This window comes from Gymnodraco acuticeps, unplaced genomic scaffold (assembly GCF_902827175.1).
Source record: "Gymnodraco acuticeps unplaced genomic scaffold, fGymAcu1.1, whole genome shotgun sequence".
Taxonomy (NCBI): Eukaryota; Metazoa; Chordata; class Actinopteri; order Perciformes; family Bathydraconidae; genus Gymnodraco; species Gymnodraco acuticeps.
In genome coordinates, this window is record NW_022990391.1 from 915,505 (window position 1) to 941,197 (window position 25,693).

A 25,693-nucleotide genomic window follows, 5' to 3' on the forward strand; every position below is an offset into this window, starting at 1 on the left:
TTTTTTTTTTAATGTTTTCAAATATTATTTTTTAGAATATCTTATCTTGACGGCTTGCCACTGGTGCTAAGTGTGTTAGCATTTTTTCGCTCAGGGCTCATTTAGACGCTTCTTGTAAGACTTGTGCTTTGTTTTGGTAAAAATTGTTCGTATCGTCAGTTAGCTGAGTTTCTTCCCGTTAAGTGAGTATGACACATTCATAGGTTTTTAAATGTTAAGAAGCCCTGAGACACAGTTTTGTGGAAAAAAAACCTGCAGATCTCGGGCTTAACAGGTTAAAGGATTTGCCAAGGAAAAAAGGAGATGAACAATATAGGCGAATATAAATGTGCAGTCACATACCCATCATCCATTCTGCTGAACTGTCCTCTGGTCTGCATATTTAACTGATTCTTAGCCTGCTCATAACCATATCTGCTTTAGTCAATACATGCTGTAGGAGCCATGTTATGGGTGTTGTTGGTGTCTCAGTTTACTTTATTTATATTTATAGTGCAATACTATTTTGAACACTTGGCGGTGGCAGGGTTTATAAAAGGGGTCACAGGTGACAGGAAAGGAGGAGGACACAGGAGGAAGAGCACAACGATTCCACCAGCCCGGCAGATGCTCATACCACAACCTTTGACACAGTATAATTAAACCTTGGTATGTAAAGCAAAATAAACATCATTCTAAACTGCAGCAAAAGACCGGAAATCATCTGTTTGTGTCTGCGTCTGGATCACTCTAAACCTCCTGTGAAGTAATGGCAATAAAAGAAGAGGACATTGGAACAGGTCAAATTGCCATTACACATGTCTACAATCAAACAACAGAGGCACCACCTAAAGATAAAGATGGACGTCACAGTGTTCCCACCTGCCTGCTGTGACCCCGCAGTGACCTAAACCTGCTAAAAAAATCCTGAAGGGAAAAGGTCTATCTAATATCATAATATGCATAAAGTCTAACATTCAAACACATTTAATGATTTAATATTAACAGATAGGTTAGCTTAACAAATCGCCAAATAGGCTGTTTATTTAGTTCATTAAAGATTGAGGCCAGTGTCACATCGGCCCATCGTTTGCTCCTGGTGTTTCAACAGTAATTTGATGAAGTAAGTACCTCAGTGAAGAGATGCTGGATGACTGTAGCCAGAGCCTCCACCCTCCGGTTCCCCTGCAGCAGCAGCCTCCTCAGCTGGCTGAGGGCCTGGTTCTTCTTCTCTGCCTGCTCTTTACTCTGGTTCTGTTTAGCAGCGACCGTCCGCTCTGCCCCCCAACCCCCCCCTGCACCCGGCCGGGGTGCATTCTGTAGGCGGGATCCTGCTCTGGACCTCAACGCAGTTTTTGGTTTCAACCCGAGACCAGAGGCTCCATTGCAGTGGCTCTCAGGGGCCGGCCCCGGGAGAACTGCTGTCCCTGGTGCATGCACCACCTCTGGTACCTAAAGCAGGAAAGAAGGACAATGAATGAATCCTAATGTACAATATAAGATCAAAGGTCTGCACAGGAAATATTCATGCATGAGGCCCAATATGTATAAAAGTTATATGGTAAAATATTATTAAGGGGACTATACCATTTTCATCTATAGAAACCGGTGTATAAACACCAGCAATCAGTCTGAAAGCTACAGCAAACACTAGAGAACCACCACAGGAAAAGCCTTCTTGCTTTATCGTGTTCATATCCTCTGTATATTTTGTACGTATTGGATGAGTGCAGTGCAGTATTGTGTTATTTTTTCATCTAATTCAATCAATCAATAATTTATAAGATACTGCTTGGTAAAGGTTCTGACAGGGTGTTCTGCCCATGATGAATGTGCATCATAAAGCTGAAAACTGGATCGGACAGCACATACCGGGTCGGGTGGAGGTAGCTGCTCCCTCTGGCTGTTCCCTGCTGCTGATGGCACTGATGGAGCTGCTGATGGAGCTGCTGATGGAGCTGCTGATGGCACTGATGGAGCTGCTGATGGAGCTGCTAATGGAGCTGCTGACGGGGAGCTGCTGGTGCTGTTTGTGGGTCTGCTGCTCGCCTCCCGCGGCTTGTTTTTGTCCACTGCAAGAGAATGGTGTCCTCTTAGTGTGTGAGTGGCAGGTACAACATTCAACATGGTCCACACACACAGAATATCTCTCAGCCCATCAACAATGTAGAGAGTTCATGCCACAGACCACACACAACACACAACACACAGCAGACCACACACAACACACAACACACAGCCATAAACAGCCATCCATCCTCTGAAGAGAAGAACACAGTTATAACAGAGGAAAGAGAGAACATAAACAGTCAACCAGTCTCCACCAGCACAATATCTAAACCCTGCCCACACACACACACACACACACACACACACACACACACACACACACACACACACACACACACACGCACTTGAGAATACACCCTACTAACTGTTCTAGGCTTAGACAGATGCATCATGGGAGTGCGTGGAAATGATGACCAGTTTGTGTATGTGTGCATTAAGGAGTGCATTACCAGAGACAAAGCAATTAGAGTCTCTCTCTCTCTCTCTCTCTCTCTCTCTCTCTATCTCTCTCTCTCTCTCTCTCTCTCTCTCTCTCTCTCTCTCTCTCTCTCTCTCTCTCTCTCTATCTCTCTCTCTCTCTCTCTCTCTCTCTCTCTCTCGGCTGCCTGGAAATGGTACTCAGAGGTTTTCAGTGTGATGAAATAAACCTGAGAGGCTTTCCTCACTCACACACTCCACAGACGTGCCTGTGAATGAGTCCATGTGCAGCAGCAGGTGCAGTCATAGGGTCCGTGATGCAGTGAAGGCACTCACTGTGTGTACATAAATCTTGCACATGCACGTATTATTCATAATTATCCTCACAGATAAATGTTTATTCAGCTACTCAGTGTTTTACCTGTAATTATTATGTTTTCATGATTCATACTCATAATTACATTACAATTTCCTTCAAAATATTTGAATCCCTCAAGAGCCACCTGTAATCAGTCTCCTTACACATACTGCCACCTACTGGCTCTCTATCTGTATCTTTAGTGTATGGTCTGTATACGTCTCCAGAGCTGTGAAACGAGGTGAATGATTTAAATGGGTTGGCCACTTCAGTATGAGATTGATAAGGGTGAAGACATTCATTGGCTCACACTGACTTGTGAGCAACAGTTTAATCAAAGACTGTGAAATGCTGGCTCCCTTAAATGAATCAAAGAGTCATCAGGCAGCCTCTATTGACAGGAACCGTCTCTGTCAGGTCACTTCCTCTGTGTCTGTTTCACTTTGTACAACCCGCTCAGTTTACACTGTACACACTATGCTCTGCATTCATGACCAGGGGCCTCATTTATAAAGCCTTGCGTAGGATTCACGTGGGAAGGTTGCTTACGTAGGACAAAGCAAATAAATACGCACAGACATTTTCCGATTTATAAAACGCACGCACGTCCTACGCCGGTTTCCCTTTATAACGGTACGTCCACACGGCAGCGTGCGTTGAAGCTTGCCAGTGTCTGGCGCGCGACCAACAACCAATCACATTAATCTCCCGCCCCGGACACACAAGCAAGCGCTTGTACTGGCATATGATTTGATTGGCTGACACTTCCGTCGAAGCTTGAAAAGTTGAACTTTTCTCTACTTTTGAAGCGAGCAAAGCGATGCGACGGAACCACAATGCAGTTCGGCAAAGCCTGACGTTACCCCATTCAAAGTGAATGGGAAGCGTCTCCGTTGAAGCAACGCACGCTGCCGTGTGGACGGGCCGTAAATCACAATCAACTCGAAATGCGGCGCAGATTTTGCGGGCTTCACGTAACGCCCATATTTGCCTATAAATAGTCAAAGAAACGCCCATTCATTCATTTTGACTGACTTTATGAAGAAGATCGCAGGAAATGACGACAGAACAGCTAAAAAAGACATCTCACACCGTGTCAGATTCTGGTTATTTTGGGGAGGTGGAGATAAATCATATTGTTTGGTGGATGCAGTTTGAACCAGAGTAGCAGCATGGAGGTCGGATCGTCACCAAAATAAATAAATAAGTGGTCCGAAAAAAGTTAATGACAAAATACACATAACCTTCCTCAGGCAGTGTGTTTGTGCCGGGGACAGGAGCCCCCCCCCCCCTTGATGATAATCGGGGGATCCCTGCGGAGTGGAGTCAATTCATGTTTATTTTTTTATTCTGTGGTTTGTGTTCCAGCTGTCAATCAGCTGTGAGCAGCGTCTCCACTGCACCCTGTGCGTCTCAACCCCCCTGCAGCAACTCTATCCAGCACTTAAAGATCAAATGCAAAGCTTCCAAATATGCTACATTTTTATAGAAATGTTGTTTTTAAGACTGCCTGTATTTTTTATTTTATTTAAATCGAGATAATACACCCAAAAAAAAGCTTTTTATTAATCCAAAACTCGACCCAAAGCCGTCTGAATTTCTGACATGTAATTCCCAGCAGCCTCCGCGCGCGTGACGTAATAGTGGCCAAACAGTCTCTGGACCAAATATCCCGACTCGGCAGTCTCGGTCACATGTTTTTCGAAAATAAAACTGAATTAACATGGGTTATTGTTGAGCTTTTTGTTGTACGAACGGTGCGGGATCTGGGAAAGTTTTACATGCATTTCCCAAAGACCAAATCATCCGCAAAAAATTGATTTTTTTAGTGAATCGTGTTGGATGGCAACCGACAAAATGGAGCAAGTTGTGTTCTGACCACTTCGCGTGTACGACGTTGATCCTGCTATCATGAAGTCTGTTGGTGGAGAAGCATTAATAGCACGTCGGAGGCTGAAACCCGGAGCCGTCCCCTCCACATTTCAGCACAAGAAACCACTGAAAGAACGAAAGAGCCGGGCGATGCAGAAACGCCAAAGAATTGAGGTAAACAACTTTTGATTAGATTTCAAAGCGCACGGAGCACAGCAGATAACGGAATTGCAGTTTTATTGCTTATAGAGGTGGGCACCGTTAGATTCTGTGTCTTTACGATCATAAACAATGTGTTGGATGTGGAGCTAGGATAAGTAATAAGGGCGCTAGGAGTGATAGGTTAGCATTTTTCGCTCGGGGCTAATTCACTGTTAGCATTGTAGTTTATCTGCAGCTCATTCATCGCTCCTCCACTCATAACGGAAAATGTCGAACGTCCTACAGTCGGTGATGCAGACTTCTTCTCCCATCTCTTCCTTCACTTTCCCATAGTTGTGGCAGCACTTGTTTTCTCGGCTTGTATGCATGGTCTGGCAGTTTCCACATCTACACCAATTCTCAGCACCCTCGGCCTCTTCCTCAGATGGCGAACTTGAATCATCGCCATCAGCACTTTCATCGGTGATATCAGGTGACGTTTCCTTGTATTTCCTCTTCGACATCAGAGGCTCGTAGAGATAGGGTTGGATGTCGACAACATACTCCAGATATTGGGTGGCCTCCGACTCAGAATCAGACATGATAAGCCGGGTGGAAATATGTTAGGCATTGAACAAATTCCCGTCCACCTCGTCCTTGTGAGGTGAGTCCGCCTGGACTTTATTTTTCTAAACCTCTCTAAAAAGGTCAAATTTAACTTGTTTTGCATCAATCTTGATACAGGGTACTTATATGTTATAGTTTGGATTCCTAAAGCTTTTAGTCTATAGTCTACTCAGATTCCGACATGATAGACGAAACTAGTTGTACTATCGGCGGAAGCCGCTGTGATTGATAAGCCAGGTGGAAATATGTTTGGCACATCTGACGTCACGCGCCGCCATCTTGCGGCGGAGAAAATAAATCGTCGGACTTGGTGTTGGGGGTTGAACAAAATTAATATTGCGCATTGCCAGACTCATATTATCTCCGATTTTAATACTGCAATATCTTAGATAGTGTTGTAGCTATATGATTTCGATTGTACTGGCAATTATACAAAAAGCTTTGCATTTGATCTTTAAATGAAATAAAACTAATGTGTTGTGTTATATCAGCTGCCAAATCTACCAAATGGTGTTCTTAGTTTCCATACCTCCTGTGTTTTATGAGCGACTTATCAAGTCTTAGCAAACGGCATAAAACATGATTAAACATGATTAGGATGGGTATCGTTAGGATTTTATCGATACCGACACTGCTTATCGATACCGGTATTTTTTGATACTCTTATCGATACTTTTCAATAATTTGGTGCTCAAAATTATAGACATGATTACAAGATGTGAAGATTAAACAACGGTCATTTTATTGTAATTTATTATTTAATGTAACTTTTTCAATGTCATACCAAGCAGGTATGAGTGTGTTTGACAGTGTGTCTCTGGAAGGGGGTGGTAATTAGGGGCAGTTCATAAATCCATGTAAACATGACCATTAATCAGTTAAAACGAGAAGCTCCGGTCGGCTAACCATTATAATCCATTTATTGCGTTTATTATTTATAATTGTAATGATGGATTATCAGTAATCATTTCAAAGTTACACAGAGACATTGGATTAACCGTTTGTATGCCCTTGAACACAACTTTTGATCACAAAACAGCAAAGGTAAGACATAATTACAGGGTTTCCCACACATAGACTATACTTGGGCGGGCCGCCCAGGTATATTAACGGCCGCCCAAGTATATTTCGCGACCCATTTAGTTTTTTTTTTTTTTTTTATAATTTGTTTTTTTAAATATATATTTTTTTATTCGTCCGTGACCACGACGCCATCTGCGATCGATTAACTTGTAGACAATGATCCCTCGCTCCCTTGCTCTGATCTCGCCTCCTTCTGGCCTGTTAAGTGGCCTGCCTCACACAGGGTGACTGGCTGTCCACATGATGTGGCCTGCCGACATGGCCACTGTCATACAGATCATAAATCAAAGCCCTTGATTGGTCTCTGTGTGTCATTCAAGCTCGGGATAACCTCAGCTCAGGTGAGGTAAAGGACTCTCTGAGTGTTTAGATAGTTAACTTAGTCTAAGTTCTCAGTGGGTCTCAAACGGTGTGGTCACCATTTATGTAAACACATATTTCCATTTGAGAGGGTAGTGATTGGTCTAATGGATAGTGAGGTGGGCTGAAGATCGGAAGGCTGTGAGTTCAAATCCCGCCAGGAACACCACCACTAGTGTGCCCTTGAGTAAGGCACTTAGCCCTTAATTACTCCAGGGAGAATGTCCCTGTAATCGGTCATTATAAGTCGCTTTGGATAAAAGCGTCAGCTAAATGAAATGTAATGTGATTAGTAAAATATGCATGAATAAATAAATAAAAAGTTAACTAGGTGAAAAAAGGTAAGATACACTTTTAAAACTTGTTGAGAGAAAGCTAGTCTTTGCTGCTGCCTCAAAGAGGAGCAGGGGGAGAGGAGGGAGACAGGAGAGGCTGATTCAGGAGCACAGACACACTCACAACTATAAATGAACCAAAACTAAATTAATAAACAAGTTTCAGTGTTTTTTTCATATTGGAAATGGTATGTTATTGGTTATGGCCATGATTTTATGATTATTGAAATGTATACAGTTCTGTTTAATATAGGTGTTTCCATAGATCTAGTCTCTTTATTTTCCCCTCAAAATGCACCAGATTGATGCATTTAACTCCAAAATAAAAAATAAAATCTTACCGGGGGGGCATGCCCCTGGACCCCCCTAGAGGATTTGAGGTCGACCCCCACTAAAAATCACATGGATAGGTTCCTAAATATATTAATAAATACATTAATTTTTTTAAATAGTAACCCATTTCCATATGTTCATGTGTGGGTAGTAGATTTAAACTATAGGGCTATCATTATGGACCCTGCCTGTACCTGTACCTGTACCTGTTCGCTCTGCCATCGCGTGAAGGGTCTGCTAACAAGTGACCAACAGAAAGGTTAATGTTGTTGCACGTCACCTCAACCCCCCCCCGCTACCACCACCCCCCAAAGTATATTTCAGATCTGTGGGAAACACTGGCAGTCAATGGACCAGCACCAGAGGCATTCCCATACACACAGGCGTTGGAGCTGTTCTTCATGAAATCCCAGAAGGATGAAGTGCTCTGACAAACAGTGCCATCTTTGCGCAAAAAGATTATACCGGAATGAAAAGTCAATAAATAATGTTGTTAAAACTTTTTTTTTTTTTTCGCGCACCCCCCCCCCCTTGCCACCACCCGCCCAAGTATATTTCATATCTGTGGGAAACACTGTAATTATCATCATTGCTACGTAAAGTGAAGTTGTATGTGTGTGTTTTATTTATGCTAAACACCTTTTACAATTCTGAGTGAGTTCAGTTTAAAAGCTGCCTGTTACATTAACAACATTAGTAGGCTTAAGCTGGCTCCATTTATTTCACAGTAATTTCCCAATTTCAAAAATACACTGTACACAACATAACTCTTCAACTCTCTTTGCTATTAAACGATAATCCAAATGAGTCAACAACAAAAAAAGTATGCTAGGGCTAATGTTTGGTCTATTCTAACCAACAATCAGTAAAGTGCATTTACAAAGCTGGGATGAGTATTTACTTTTCTCAACAAAACAAGCTGGCAATTATTTAAAATATAAGTTCTTAAAGGAAATGAAAAATAAATGTTTTATGATAAAAACAGTCCATCATACTTCATAGAAATAAGGATGAGTCAAAAGAAATTCATAACAAAAATACGGGAGAAGTTTTGTATGAATGACTGTAAGCCCCGGAGTTGGGGACAGGCTTCAGTAGAAGCTGCTGGGTCGCGTCTTCCGAGTAAATGCCAGAAGCGCCGACACCTCCTCATCACTCCACCGCTCCATTGTTTTCTTTTGTGTTGCCATAAGTTAGTGTCTCTCTGTTGGTGCGCTGGGCTAATGCTAATGCTAATAATGCTAATGTGAGCAAATAAAATGGCGGCTTCACACAACTTTTCCTCCCCAGGAAAGTACCTACTCTCTAGCAGGAACTATCTGGGGGTGAAAAGGTTCGCGCAAACCTTTTGGTGTGAAAGCAAAATCCCAAGAACTATCGGCCTAGTTCCTGGGAAAAGTACTCCGGTGTGAAAGCGCCTAATGTACTCCTGTGAACATCTTTGAGGATAACCAGGGTGCAATTGCTCTATCCGAGAACCCAGTATGTCGTCAAATATGTAAACTATGGATATCAGGTATCATTTTGTTGGTCTGTACTGAGTGATAACGTCGATGGTGTTTGTTTATTTGTTCCTTCGTCATGTGTTGAACAAAGTTCACGGTATTCCTACCCTAAGATGGCAACGTCATCACAAACCGAATGCTGCAGTCCAGATCTACTGAGCATCTCTGCTGAGCCTGGCAACAATATTCAATTGAAATGTCCTGCCACCACATTAGAACAACAACAGCAACCTCCACATCAGATTAAAGTGTGCACGACTGACCAGACTCAGCTACTCCATTGTGTCTTGGTGAGTGTGTGTGGACATGCACATGTGGGGGCTGAAGCCTGCTCTAACCTACATTTCAGGGCGATGGCAGGCAGCAGCAGCAGCAGGGAGGTGGGTCTGTGGAGCTCAGAGAGAAACACACTGCAGCAAAACACGTGCTGCACAGCGTACAACACAGAGTGGAACATCTGAACCGACTGAGGGAGAGAGAGGAGCATGTTCTAACAACAAAAGGAACATCAGCTTATTCGAACATGGAGACCATTTAGAGGGTTATGGATAAAGATGATTTTTTACAGATTATGAAGGCATTACTGAGACACCAGAATACATTAATGATTTAGAGAAAGCTTGTGGCCTAAAGATTCTGGCAAACAAGTCCAACCCACGTGAAGCTGTTAAAGTCCATCTGGAGCAATGTTAGTTTAGCTTTTGGGCCTGCCAGTGATCATGTTCTTCACTCAAATCTCCAAAAAACACAAGCACCTCTTTGATGTTTGGAAGAGCAGCGCAAACCTTTAGCATGAAACTTCCCTGGATGCTTACATAATGCTAGCATTATTGTTAGCCTGGCAGGCTTAAGCTATTAGCAATGCAATCCTCTCTAACTCTAACCCTTCCACAAGGAGAGCACTCTTATAACAGTTAAATGAATAAAAGCCCAATGCAGCTATGTTGGTTAGTGTGTGTGTGAGTCACGTGGTGAGCGCCCCTCTGAGTGGGTAAAATGGCTAACAGGAGCCAGCAGCCACAGCTATTCATAACGCCACTGTTCAAGCACTCGTGCAGAAAGCTTCCATGCACACACACACACACACACACACACACACACACACACACACACACACACACACACACACACACACGTTAAGACAAGTGACGACCCTATTGTAACCCTATACATCCATGACGGCTGTGGTAGCCGGCATGCACACTACTGAAAGCACCCACAGTGGGGGAGAAAGGGAGGCAGCAATGGCCAACCCCATGCCGGAAAAGAGGAGCAGAGGCAGGTTAGGGTGAGGTGGTGGACATTGGGCTAGCCTTCCCATAACTAAAGATTTATCTGAAACAAGAGAGAGAGGAAACCTCACCCATTAAACAATGTGAAATAGGAGGAGGATGGATTAAAGAGGGATGAACTCATGTGGAACAGGGTGATACAGAAATATTGTATTGATATGGAAAAAAGATACACACTTCCCAAACTTGAACAGATATGATACTAAATAAGCTTAAAGACATCATTTGAACAATTCTAATCAGTAGCTAATGAAGGGGAAGCATTATGATGTATGCTCTCAGGAATGTATGAGTATTCTTAGCACAATTAGCTCCTGTGCTAGGTTGTGGTAGCATCCCACTTTAACCACACCCAGCTATGTGTATCTACAGTGCATTAGGAATAGATTGATTCTCTTGCACCCTGAAACACATGGTAAAGAGTGATAGGAACAAATATGGATGAATGGGCAGGTTGGAATGGAACTGTGACAATCACTACTTTCTCTAAGAAACACAGCAATCAGGTCCCAGGAGGTTAATGACAGTGATGAACCTGTGGGCCTGAAACATGTTGATGGATCAAACATTGATGGCTGGATGATGGGGGGGTATGGAGGACTGTGATGTATCCAGACCTGCGTGGAAGACCACAGTGTTCTTCCTGCATCCCGACAGCAGCTGTAGGTTTCGGAAAAGCCCTTTGGCTGTCAGCTTCACATGGAAGTTGGACAGCGACAGTCTGGGAGACCATAGCATGTCGTCTTCTGTCCCTAAACTGATGTTTCAGTCTGGACTGTTTTTTTTGTGTAAGAAATGTGTACTTTCAGCGCCTTCTCTGCTCCACTCTCAAACAGTCGTGCAGGAAACACAGAGTTCTTTACGTGGTCCAAATCCCCAGTGTTGCTGGTTACTGTTGTCACCTACACTTCAGGATATGATGTCCTTATTATATTATTTTGTAGCGCCCCCAAAGCATTTCTGTACAAGAATGATTTGTAATTTACTGTAGTTGCTTCAAACTGAAGTCCTTACTCTCGTCAGAAGTATAAATTATTTGTCTTTAATGCCGAGATGTGTAAATAATTCCAATCAAAAATAAAAGCCTTTTGCTCCAAGAATGTCTGCCTTGCATCTCCATGTCAGCCACGTGGTGATCAGAAAATAAAAAATAAAACAGGAGTTATAATTTCAAAAGGAACAAGGAGTCTGTAAGGTCGCTTGCTGCCCGACGTCCATTCAAATCGAAACAGTCCCCAATGTTAAACAACAAAAAACAAAAACCGAAGGAAAGACAATAGAAAAGATAAAATGACGCCAAAAACAGCTCCGTGCTTCACCGTCGCTCAGGTGGCTAACTCATCCGACGGTACGAACCCCAGAGAGGCAGTACGCTGTGAGGGACGAGATCCTCACTGCAGGGATGATGAAGAGACCATCTCGCAAAGCACACCAGGGGTGTGTGTGTGTGTGTGTGTGTGTGTGTGTGTGTGTGTGTGTGTGTGTGTGTGTGTGTGTGTGTGTGTGTGTGTGTGTGTGTGTGTGTGTGTGTGTGTGTCCCTCACACACACTACTGCATGGTAGGACAAAGACAAGCAGCTATACACTGCCTCTATTCTACTGCTGCTTCTAAAGCTCTGTGAAGCCACTATAACCACACACACACTGCAAAGGATGCTGAGGAGGGGGAGGGGCAGTGGGTGGGATTTGAATAATCTTTCTCAGTGGCTCCCTCCCTTCTTCTCTCTCTCACCCCTCCTTCCCTCCGCCGCCCCCCCCAGTCCCTCCCTCTCCTCATCATTATTTCTCAGGTCTCTCATACTCCTTTGTGAGAGGGACGTGTCAGAGATCAATCATTTCAAGGTTAGATTTGATGAAAGGAATACACCTAGAGGGAGGAGCTACACACACACACAAGGCTATGGACATGTAGAAGTGTGTGATGCTGCTCTGTGTTTTTTTCTTAACAACGTGCTCTTCCCTTATCCTATATCAGTAAGTGTAAGCAAAATGAACTAGAATCAATATATTTGGCTCCAGTTCAACAGAATGGAGAGCTTCAGCCTTAAGATAAAGCACACCGTAGAATCAACGCCTTGGGATTTGTTGTAGTTGTAGAAATGGAGGGCTTGAATCAAACTCTCTTTTAATGGTCACACACACACGTGCACTGCACCGCACACACAGTTACATTCAGTCTCTGCCTTTACCCATCCTAGTATAGGAGCAGTGGGAGAACAGGAGATAAACGGCTCAGTCCAGTGTTTCTGATCTGTTCGGGGGTTAAACCCAACCCTCAGGGACTGATCCAGTGCAGAGGAATGTAAACTGTCAGGGAACATATAACTGTTCCTCAGGTCAACCCAAGAGGACTAGAAAAGACTAGATAGTCAGTGCCCATAAACGTTTACACACTTCTTTTAGGGAGAAGGTCCCACTCAAGTGTCCACCCTGAACAGCTGTGAGGGATCAGCCTCTGCTTACTCCTCAAACTGCAGCACAACAGCAGCTCGCTCTCACACTGCCAGGCTATGTTCTCAAGATTCAAAGAGAACGTTATGAGTTTAAATACAAAGTAGGCATTACAAAGCCATACAAATCTGTCCGTCCACAGAACTGAGATCATATTGTAATATACTGATCAGTGACTGCTATGGTATTCCTTATGGGACTCTAAACATGTGCTCATCTCAAATGATTAGTGATGCCTGCCTTCGGTCACACGGCGCTCAACCTGTTGTTTTAACTGCACTACATTGCCAGTGTCTATTAGAATGTATTTTAAAATAATTGTACTGTTTTTTAAAGCTCTTAATGGATAGGCATCCATGTATCTCACAGAGTCTCGTTCCCTGTCCCTGGACGAGCCCTGAGGTCCTCCTCAGCTTTTTAAATATCCCTAAAGTCCCCCAAAGTAAAATGGCGGAGACCGCTGTCATCCACTACGCTCCCAAACTGTGGAACACCAGGAAATATCAGAGAGGCCAGCTCAGTGGACATTTTTAAACTACAGCTAAAGACACATCTTTTTAGATTAGCTTTAGATGGTCTTTTAGTGTTTATTCTGTACCTACTTTTATATTGTTTTATTTAGTTTATAGGTCTTAAAGGGTTTTACCATATATTATTTATTTAACAGTTTTAATAGCAACATTTCCTTTTACGTTGGTCTTTTAATATTTTAATCGTTTAACCTTTATTAGAATTATGACTTATGTGTTTATTTTTGGTGTACCTATATGTTAACTTTATTTCATAGGGCTTCATATTGTTGCATCGATTAACTTAGTCGAGTCTTATTTTTCTGAGATGAATCATTATTTATTTTATTGTATTTTATTTTTATTATCATACCTTTTACCACCTGTGCCCTGTACCACGAAGCCAGTTCAACAGACCCTGGATATGCTTGAGTTATCTTAACTAACCCTAACAAACGAGATCTCGCTAAACGGTCCTACGGCGCTGGTTATCAACTCGGTAAATCAAGCCAGGGTTTCTCTCTCCAGCTGAGAACGCGTTCACGTGAAAGGGGCGGGGTTAGCTACATTTGACCAATCACAAACAGGGACAAGCTACTGACAGCACAGCATCATACTTCATTAATGAATAGTAAACTATAATATAAGACAAATATGAAGAAGTTAAACTTTAAACATCCATGACTTAAACACTTTATCCAGGATCAAAGCAACATAGTTGCACCTGCAAGGTGAATACAGCTGGTAACAGAACAAGTGTTTGAATAATACTTCTGCATACAGTATGTGACACTGTGAGTGTTGCACGGCCAGATACGGCTCAGCTGACTCAGATAAGGAGATATATGATATATTATGATGTGATATGAATGATAATGGGACACATCGACGTCTGTCGTAATGTTACTTTGATCCGGTTACTTATGTTGTGGCAGATATTTAAAGGTGGGGTAGGTAATTTTGAGAAACCAGAGGCCTGTACTACGAAGCTGGATCAACCTAACCTGGATATGTTTGAGTTAGCCGGTTGGCCTAATCCAAAACATACGCGCTCTCGCTAAACTGTACTACGACGCGGGTTATCAAGTGGATCGCTCAAGCCAGCCGTGTCCTATCTAGTTAGGTGCGCGTTCATATGAAAGGGGTGGTATCTGGAGCATTCGACCAATCACAAACATGGAGAAGCACACTGACAGCGCAGCGTCATACTTCCTGAACTATAATATTAGACAAATATGAAGACGTTAAACTTTAAACATCCATGGCTTAAACACTTTATCCAGGATCAAAGCCACAGAGCTGCACCTGCAAGGTGAATACAGCTGGTAACAGAACAAGTGTTTGAATGCGTACATTAACAGGTTTATGATATCACTGCCCCGTCTAAGACACGATCTGACTTTAATTACATTTGTCTCGAGTGTTTCGACAACTTAATGTGTTGCTTAAAATAATACTTCTGCATACAGTATGTGACACTGTGAGTGTTGCACGGCCAGATACGGCTCAGCTGACTCAGATCAGGAAATATATGATATATTATGATGTGATATGCCGCGGACTGTACTTAATGTTACTTTGATCCGGTTACTTATGTTGTGGCAGATATTTAAGTAAGCTTTCTTAACGCTAATGTTATATTAGTCTGTTCCGGAGCAGGTTATGTTTTCAGCAGAAGTTACCATGGATATCTACCGCGGTAAGAAGTGAACCAGCGTCGTAGGACCGAAAACCCAGAGTTAACCCTGAAGTTACCCCGCTAACCGCAAATCCTGCTTCGTAGTACAGGGCACAGGTCACTGGTGTCTCTTAACCTGTTAAATGTTATATTGTGTTGCTATGCTGCATGTATCTGTACAGTTCTTCACATCTGATCTGAGGGCAATTTCTTGTGGTTTATTTTTAACTTGTGATGTGTGCCATTTTGTAAAGCAATTTGAGCTACATGTGCTGTATGAAAAGTGCTGTATAATAAATAAAGCTTATTATTATTATTATTATTATCATTATCCTCTGCACAATGCTTCCTCCAGGGGCCTGTACTACGAAGCTGGATCAACCTAACCTGGATATGTTTGAGTTAGCCGGTTGGCCTAATCCAAAACATACGCGCTCTCGCTAAACTGTACTACGACGCTGGTTATCAAGTGGATCGCTCAAGCCAGCCGTGTCCTATCTAGTTAGGTGCGCGTTCACATGAAAGGGGTGGTATCTGGAGCATTCGACCAATCACAAACATGGAAAAGCGCACTGACAGCGCAGCGTCATACTTCCTGAATGAAAAGTGAACTTTAATACTAGTCAAAAATGAAGAAGTTAAACTTTAAACATCCATGGCTTAAACACTTTATCCAGGATAAAAGCCACAGAGCTGCACCTGCAAGGTGAATACAGCTGGTAACAGAACAAGTGTTTGAATGCGTACATTAACAGGTTTATGATATCACTGCCCCGTCTAAAACACCATCTGACTTTAATTACATTTAACTCGAGTGTTTCGTCAACTTAATGTGTTGCTTAAAATAATACTTCTGCATACAGTATGTGACACTGTGAGTGTTGCACGGCCAGATACGGCTCAGCTGACTCAGATAAGGAGATATGTGATGCATTATGATGTGATATGCCGCGGACTGTACTTAATGTTACTCTGATCCGGTTACTTATGTTGTGGCAGATATTTGAGTAAGCTTTCTTAACGCTAATGTTATAATAGTCAGACTGCTCTGAAGATGGGAGGTGATATTCTATTAATGTTCACGTTCACACAGTCAGTGATTTTTGCCGGCCGTCTTTCCTGCGACGGCAGTTTTTCTGTATTTCCTTTCTCCTGTAATATGACTTGATCGCTTTAAACTCCGCACACTGAGCTCTGATTGGTCAGCAGGCAGTGCTTTCACTGAGTTGAGCTCTTAGCCTGCAACCTAACCTGGTCCCGACCAGGTTAGCCGCAAAGCATAAATTACCATGGAGATCTAGCCTGCTGAAAAGAGAACCAGCTTCGTAGGACCGGAAAGCCGGAGTTTTCCCTGAATTTAGCCGGCTAAGCAAAAATCCTGCTTCGTAGTATACCCCCCAGCTGGCAGCAGGAGGAAACTCCACACAATCTCATGCTCACTTTGACAGGAAGAGCTAAAGACAGCCACTAGGTGCTTTAGAAGCCCACTCTGTTAACACTGTGTGTGTGTGTGTGTGTGTGTGTGTGTGTGTGTGTGTGTGTGTGTGTGTGTGTGTGTGTGTGTGTGTGTGTGTGTGTGGTGTGTGTGTGTGTGTGTGTGTGTGTGTGTGTGTGTGTGTGTGTGTGTGTGTGTGTGTGTGTGTGTGTGTGTGTGTGTGTGTGTGTGTGTGTGTGTGTGTGTGTGTGTGTGTGTGTGTGTGTGTGTGTGTGTGTGTGTGTGTGTGTGTGTGTGTGTGTGTGTGTGTGTGTGTGTGTGTGTGTGTGTGTGTGTGTGTGTGTGTGTGTGTGTGTGTGTGTGTGTGTGTGTGTGTGTGTGGGTGGACACAGACACAGACACAGACACAGACACAGACACAGACACAGACACAGACACAGACACAGACACAGACACAGACACAGACAGAATGCAGAGGTGCCAACAGTCTTCAGATGGTTTCTCACTACCAACCCAGATAGCTGCACCAAATCCTACCACAAACATTCCCAAGTACACACACACACACCCTTACCAATGCTGTTCAGTCGACTGAGTCTTGCTGAGCCGCTTCTTTGCAGGTGATTCTGGGATGTCTGCTTTGTCAGGCTCTGATTGGCTGCAGGAGCTGTCTTTGCAGCTGTTTGATTGGCGGCCGCTGCCTTGGCTGTATTGTGGTTAATGACTGTTGGGACCTTCAGACCTGTGAAGAGGACACAGACGAGGTCAAAGCCAATGGCAAACGCACACACACACACTCACACACTCACACACCTGTAGCAGTGGTCCTGGCCTGCACAGACTGAGCTCTGCCCCTCAGTGCAGGAGTTTTTGGGGCAGCAGAGGTCAGCGCCTCACTGGCAGTGTTGGTGCTGGTGGAGGCTGCTGGGCTGGGGGGGAGGGGCTTGGCCGGGCTCTGGGTGCCCACAGGAAGTGTGCTTCTGCTGGGCTGCTCCTCTGGCGTGATCACTGTTGGTGCTGGAGCTGCCGGAGAGGCTGAAGGAAAGATGATACAAAATATATAAACAAACAAAGTATGCTTAGATGGAAGTGATTACCTTTAATATTTGACATTGCTTAATTCAACTCAGGACTTAGAGGTTATGTGGCATGCGCTTTAACAGTCGGCTAAAAAGGCCCTTCGGAAGAGCAGAAAAAGAGCATGATTTTGCCAATAATATTTTGAGGATGTTCTGCACTGCTAAAGAAGTTAAACCTGGCCAAGCAAATGATGGTGAACATCTCTAACTGCCACCATCGTGTCCATCATAGACATAGTTGTACCCGCTCCCCTCTGGCAGGAGGCTGCCATCCATCAGGACCAAAACCTCTCGCCACAGGTTCTTACCATCTGCTACCAGCCTCATCAACACACACAGGGTCCTAACCCGCTGACACTGACTTTACCGCCCCATAGAAACTTTGCCTATACATTAATGCACAGCATGGGAACAAATCGTGTACTGCAAATCCTGCACACCCATCTGTATATTTTTGCACATTTCTGTTCAAAGCATGCACTGACTCTCCAATGTCTTTTTGAGATCAGAGAAAACAAAAGCTGTATGTTCCACTGGAACCCATGGTGATCATTTGAAATGCCATGTGAACCTGATGAACACATGTGATGTTCGCTCTCCTGTAGAGTGTTCTAAAGGTGTGTGAAGCTGACCGTTGAGCGGCCCGACCAAGCAAGGAGGCAGAGAGTTCAAATATAACCCGGTGTGGGCATTTATTAAATCATGGGCACATGATTCACAGCCTCAATCTGACTGTTACCCGTGAACACAGTCAGCAGCCACAAGGATCTCACCCACACTACCTATCCACTGACAGGGAAAACAGAGCCTAAATACACACACACTAATCAGGCCAATGAGACACAGGTGGGGGGGGGGGGGGGGAGACAACACAGGGCACCAGGTGAACACAATCACCAGCCACAGACAAAACGGGAGGGGCAACACTTTCAAACTAAACCACATGTGCAATATTACAAGGCCCGAAGCCGTCAGTCCACAGTTACCTTCGTCACAAGGTGTCTGCGTATGTAAATGGTCTGCAAAGGCTCAAATCCTTGTGTTCCCTCAAGAGGGAGTTTCTGATAATAAATCAATAAAAAACATTTAGTCCAGTGCCACTCACAAACCTCATGACTGCATGGTTTCTGTTCGGGCTGATTCTCATAAGGTGATGACACTTATTCACTAAACTAAACACTGGCTGCCACTACGTTTAACACGGACACCAGCCAAACATCTCCACTTTCCCTCAGAACTAATAGTGTGTTTCCATGGTAACCGTCCATTTCCTGACTACTTACAAAAAAGAGGAAAATACGGATAAGAAGAAGGGGAGAAAGGAACATGTTCAGGGGTATCATAGATCAAAATGACTAATGGAATGTCCCACATGTTCCATGAGTGTGTGAGGTTACAGGATGATGGCTGAATGTAGGTTTTATTTTATGCATTCACTTTAGGAATTTGGTATTACATGAGCTTGTGTTCTGTTTAATGCATTTTCATTATATGTTTAAGAATTGTATCATGTTTCATGTGTGTTTATAGTGTGAGTGTTTAGCATGAATTTGAGCTACAAGACACATTTCATTTGGACAATAAAAGTGAAGGTCAATGCAAAGTGTTGGACCAGCAGCATGCTGGTTCTGTGTGATTGTGAGGGAGGCTGGTGTCATAGTCCTTCTGTTCTTTAGCTCCTCTGCAGCTGCTGCTGCACACAGTCACCTTTCATGCACCATGAACAACTCATATAAAACAATAAAGCAGTGAAATGTGACATAAACACATTCAAAGCTCCCTCAGGTTGCTGACCAGATATATATCACTCAGAGGGTCTTCATATGAAGTACAATATTAAAAGATGGTGTGTGTGTGTGTGTGTGTGTGTGTGTGTGTGTGTGTGTGTGTGTGTGTGTGTGTGTGTGTGTGTGTGTGTGTGTGTGTGTGTGTGTGTGTGTGTGTGTGTGTGTGTGTGTGGTGTGTGTGTGTGTGTGTGTGGTGTGTGTGTGTGTGTGTGTGTGTGTGTGTGTGTGTGTGGTGTGTGTGTGTGTGTGTGTGTGTGTGTGTGTGTGTGTGTGTGTGTGTGTGTGTGTGTGTGTGTGTGTGTGTGTGTGTGTGTGTGTGTGTGTGTGTGTGTGTGTGTGTGGTGTGTGTGTGTGTGTGTGTGTGTGTGTGTGTACCTTTGCTTGTGGCTCCACTGATCTCGTGGCCTCCCAGTGAGGAGGAACTGAGGCTTGTGGATAAACCCTTCACAGGAAGTTTTGATGATGCGGGAGGAATTGGTCTTCGGGCCGATGCTGCCAGCTGATTGGCTGTAGGTTTGGAGTTGCAGGATGAGGGACTTGTGACAGTGGAAACAGATGCTCTCTCTGCAGCGGTGCGAGGTTTGGGGATACCTGGGAGACAGTAATATGGAATTAATAATTTGTCAAAATACTAACTGTGAACATAATTATTCGTCTGCAACTGAGAAAAGAAGGGACGCCAGAAGAGAACAGAGGAGAGCTGCTCCTCTGTTAGAGGCAGAAGGTGATCCTGTTACAGCACACACAGCTGACCCATCAGGATATAACAGAGGCCGGTTGTCATACCATGTATAAGCAGACAATTAGCTGCTCTACATCATATTACCAAACCCTAACCCGTAGAATCTCTCTCTGTTGTAATGTAGTATGTTGTTATGATGACAGCAGTGGAGAGTAATCCTGATAGGGAGCACATTTTAAAATCATTGGGAAAATGTCACAGTGTGAATGTTAACAGTGAAGGAAATCATTATTTGATCACCTGCTGATTTTAGTAGATCCACTTACAAAGAAATGAACAGTCTGTAATTGTAATGGTAGGTCTATATAAACAGTGAGAGTAAGAATATCAAAAAGAACATCCGGAAATGTACATCATATAAAACGTAAAAATTGATTTGCATTTAACTGGGGGAAATAAGTATTTGATCCCCTTGCAACCAACAAGAATCCTGGCTCCCACAGACCGGTTAGTGCTCTACCTTTTAAGAAAGTACTCCTAACATCAATTGGTTACCTGTATAAAAGACACCTGTCCACAGAATCAACCAATCAGATTCCAACCTCTCCACCATGGGCCAGACTAAAGAGCTGTCTAAGGACCTCAGGGACCAGACTGTAGACCTGCACCAGGCTGGGATCGGCTACAAGACCATCAGAGAGCAGCTTGGAGAGAAGGAGACCACTGTTGGTGCCATTATTCAGGACTGGAAGAAAGACTAAATGAGCATCAGTCGCCCTCGCGAGGGCTGGGGCTCCACACAAGATCTGGCCCCGTGGGGTTTGATGATCATGAGAAAGGTGAGGGGTCAGAACTACACGGAGGAACTTGCTAATGATCTCAAGGAAGCTGGGACCACAGTCACCAAGAACACTATTGGTAACACACTACACCATAATGGATCAAACCCTGCAGCGCCTGAAGGCCCCCTGCTAAAGAACAACATGAGAGGTCGTCTGAAGTTTGACAACGAACATCTGAATATTCAGAGAAGGCTTGGGAGGAGAGGATGTGGTCAGATGAGACCAACATCGAGATCTTTGGCATCAACTGGACACGCCGTGTTGGAGGAAGAGAGATGCTGAGTATCACCCCAGAACACCATCCGTCAGCATGGAGGTGGAAACATTCTGCTTTGGGGTGTTTCTCTGCTAAGGGGACAGGACCACTTCCCTGCATCAAGGAGACGATGGACGGGGCCATGTACCCTAACATCTTGGCCGATAGCCTCCTTCCCTCAGCCAGGACTCTGAACATGGGTCATGGAGGGGTCTTCCAGCAGGACAATGACCCTGAGCATACGGCCAAGGCAACACAGGAGGGGCTAAAGAAGAAGCACATTCAGGTGAGGGAGGGGCCTAGCCAGTCTCCGGACCTTAATCCCATAGAACATCTGTGGAGGGAGCTGAAGCTTCCAGAGGCCAAGCATCAGCCTCAAAACCTGCAGGGTTTGGAGAGGGTCTTCAGAGAGGAGTGGACCAACATCCTTCCTGAGATGTGCGTACCTGGAGACCAGCTTCAAGAAGGGTCTGACCTCTGTGTGTCCAACAAGGGTTTCTCCACCAAGTACTAACACATGTTCTGCAAGGGGATCAAATACTTATTTCCTAAAGTCAAATGCAAATATATTTGTATCTTTCATATAATGTCCATTTCTGGATGTTCTTTTTGATATTCTTACTCTATTCAAATAAACCTACCATTACAATGACAGACTGTTCATTTCTTTGTAAGTGGGCAAACTAACACAATTCCTCCACTGTACATGGGATTTGCAGTTTTAGTACAGGGTTGTGTGGTGTTAGTACAGGGTTGTGTTAACAGTATGTGTATATATATATATACATATATATATATATATATATATATATATATATATATATATATATATATATATGGAAGTGAGACACACAACACCTCATCATTTTGTAGAAAGAATCACAAATTATTTCCCAAAACCAAAGAGGAATGAACTCTCACGAGAGCCATGATACCCTCATTTCACACCAATGAAAAGCTTAGGAAGTGAGTCAGAGAGAGAGGGTGGCCGGGCCCAATCCCAAATCACCCCCTACACCCTACACACTCCCCCTCCGTTTGCGCGTTCGCGCGGAGGGTCTGCCATATTAAGTGCTGTTACAAACCAACGAGTGTGGAGCGGTGTGGAGGGGGAGTGGGCTATCAAGCCCTCAAACACCGAGTCTGCAGCGGTGCTGACTTGAGACCGGTCTCTACCTGACCGGTCTCAACGCTGTGTGTGTCCGTCAGGATGTTTGTAGTTTTATTTGAGTTATTAATTTACACTTTTTGTCTAAGAGATGCTGATTTGAAACCGTTGTTACATACAGTTACGGCATTTCCTGTTTCTGCCGGAGAGAGGGGAGGCCGTCCCAAAGCTTGCTGCTGTATTTACTCCCTCCATCTGAAAGGAGGGAGCCGCATGTGTCACTCCACGGAGTTCCCTCCGTCACGGAGGGGGAGTGTGTAGGGGTAGGGTGTAGGGCGTGGTTTGGGATTGGGCCGGAGTGTGTGTGTGTGTGTGTGTGTGTGTGTCCTACACCCTACCCTCTGCACGAACGCGCAAACGGAGGGGTAGTGTGTAGGGGTAGGGTGTTTCATTTCATTTCAAACCTTTATTTATACAGATAAATCCCATTGAGATCATTGATCTCTTTTTCAAGGGAGACCTGCTCAAGTAGTTCCACATGAAACATAAAAACATAAATAGAACAACAAAAGGACATCATACAGCATCATTTACATAATTATCCACATAAACAGTTACCAATAGCTTCCGATTGAGTAGCATCCAACCGAGCTTTAAAAACATTTAGTGGCACCAGATTGTTCAGTTTCCATTTAATTTGCAGACTATTCCAAGACAGAGGAGCTGCGCATCTAAAAGCTGTCTTCCCTAAGACAGTCCTAGCAGTTGGCACATTTAATAAAACCACAGCATTCGATCTCAGGCAGTAGCCACTTACAATTTTCCGTGAGATCAGGGAGCAGATATAAGATGGAAGTTTCCCTAACATGGCTTTGTATATAAAAATGTACCAGTGACTGAGCCTCCGTACAGTTAGTGAAAGCAAACCAGCCCTTGCATACAGGGTACAGTGATGGGTTAATGCTTTACAGTTTGTCACACATCTCAGTGCACTGTGATACGCAGCATCTAACTTGACCAGGCAATTGGCAGGTGCATTCATATACATCAAATCACCATAGTCCAGCACAGGTAAAAAGGTCACAGTGACTAGCCTTTTCCTGGCCTCAAGGTGTGTAGGGTTCCTGGTGTAGGGGGCGGTTTGGGATTGGGCCGAAGTCAGCACCGATGCAGACTCGGGGTGTTTCTCAATGTCGAGGAAGGCTCCTTCAGAGCCACTATTTCAAGGATGCTACGTCATCGAGTCCCGCCGAAGGACTGTTCCAATTTCCAGGATCCTTGGAATTCTACCGAGGTCGGCGTCCTTCGTTTTGGGAAATGTCGAGGCTGCACATGTGTATCCTCCACGGTCTTAAAATCCCCACAATGCTTTGCGCACGGACCAATTTCAAAAATCTTTGGCGGAAATCGCGCTCCATTAAAGGCGGGGCCTTAATATATGACGCACACCTGTTCCACCATTCTTCGTTTTCCGAAGGAAGGATTTTTGCCTCGCTTCTGAAGGACCTGACTTGGAAGACATGTCCTCGACATTGAGAAACACCCTCGCTGTTTGAGGGCTTGATGGCCCACACTCGTTGGTTTGGAACAGCACTTAATGTGGCGGACCCTCCGCGCGAACGGAGGGTAGTGTGTAGGGGTAGGGTGTAGGGTGTAGGGTGTGGTTTGGGATTGGGCCACAGTGTCTGCAGGCCAAGGTAGAGCAGCAGTAAAACTTGCTGCAGCTGAAGCCAGCAGGAAACATCTGGCTTCATTTGGTTTCAGTTCTGATGAAAAGCCAGCCAGAGGAGAGCAGCTGTTTTTTCTTGCCTAGGAAATCAGTGTTAGGTAAGAGCCTGCCCATAGATCTGCCTTGTGCTTACTGTTGACAAAAACAAATATGCACAGCGCCGGAAAGCGCAAGTCCAGACCTTTTTAGGTCCCTGACTTTAACCTCATTCTAAGCATAAACCATCAGTAGCTGAAACTTTAATGAAGGAAACCAAAAACAATGTTTGCAAATGCTTTATCATGCAGCACCTCACGCACTTTTATTCTGAGACAGGATTTTTTAAATAAGCATATATTTAAGACATTTATTTTGCTAAAGTTTTTATCGTTTGTATTGTACCTGTTAAGCCCCAAAGCCCCCCTCGGCGGAGAAACGACACTGTGTGCGGTACGGGAATAATCTCAGCTAACTGACGATACAAACCATTTTTACCAAAACAAAACACAAGTCTCATAAGAAGCATCTAAATGACCCCCGAGCGAAAAATGCTAACGCACTTTGGCACAGAACTCAAGATAAAAGATACCCTTATCAGCTGCACATACAAGATATCCGATTAAAGCTGAGGTTCCACAGACTATTTAGGAATATAGTATCATCACTGAGTGATCCGAACTATTGACAGGGGAAGCAAACACAGACATCACAACTTTACGGAGCTTTTACGGGAGATCGTCTCACCGTAGCTGTCAATCTGATCAAAAGACGTGTTCAATGGCATTAAAACGAGAAAAAACGCGGCTGAATCGGTTAATCCATAGGTTGATAATGTTTCTGTGGATTTGAAAAAATTATTTATAATCCATAATTCCATTTTTATGTAAAAATCGGAGAGTAAAAGTTAGCTGCTAATGGTAGCCACCAGAGTTATCTCCGATTTTGGCTATGCATCAATCTCACACACACACATTACCAAATAAGGAGTATGTGGGAGTTCCCCTCGATTCCATTGGCTCTAACGGTTAGAAAGAGATGTCAATCAGCAAAATCGAGCAAGGGGGGCCAGAGATATGGAAAATCCACCCAAATGACCCCAGAAGTGTTTTGTGTTTTTGCTAAATCTCTCTAAAAAGGTCAAATTTCACTTGTTTTGCATCAATCTCGATACAGGGTACTTATTATATGTTGTAGTTTGGACTCCTAAAGCTTTTAGTCTACCATCCCATCATTCAGGGGTGGTTTTCACTATAAGTAATTTTATTTTTTTGGACGGACACAATAATTTACATTTTTTTACTGTGTTCAATCTGAATTTACTTTAAAATAAAAACATCTATATTGATTCTGACATTTCTACATCCAACTCACAGGTGTAACCTTGCTTTGAGAAAAAAGATTATTAATGTAACCCTTTTAGAAGGGAAGATATGGTCATTTGTTCTGGGAATGTCATTTTCGAGCCTGAGACCTGAAAAACAGGCTCGGGGCTTATAGTCTAGCACAGGCATGGGCAATCTAAGGCCCGCGGGCCATATACGGCCCATTGGGCTGTATCCGGCCCGCCGAATATTGGTACAAAATTGTCCAAATTATAGTAAACCGCATTCATTTTGCCTTTTTCCTGCAATACCCGGCTTTTCAGTTGATCCCACTAGATGGCGCACTCTCTTGACACAAATTACCTTTGCTGGAGTCTGGTCTATTCTCTCAGCTGGCCCCACTCGGCAACCCGGCAAGGTCGGCGAATACAAGTTGTAACTGAGCAAAGTGACTAGAACGTGAC

The 25,693-nt window shown here is 43.9% G+C and overlaps 1 protein-coding gene across 1 annotated transcript in view; it reads right to left on the reverse strand.

Moving 5' to 3' along the window:
• The window catches only part of LOC117551604 (microtubule-associated tumor suppressor 1 homolog), a gene marked incomplete at its 3' end in the record, with an annotated part of 57,243 nt that overhangs the window by 19,374 nt on the left and 12,176 nt on the right, over positions 1-25,693 (reverse strand). The window contains 5 exon segments of the mRNA XM_034224525.1: positions 1,111-1,431; positions 1,852-2,051; positions 17,020-17,187; positions 17,259-17,480; positions 19,687-19,902. Coding sequence (XP_034080416.1) covers positions 1,111-1,431; positions 1,852-2,051; positions 17,020-17,187; positions 17,259-17,480; positions 19,687-19,902 — 1,127 coding nt within the window.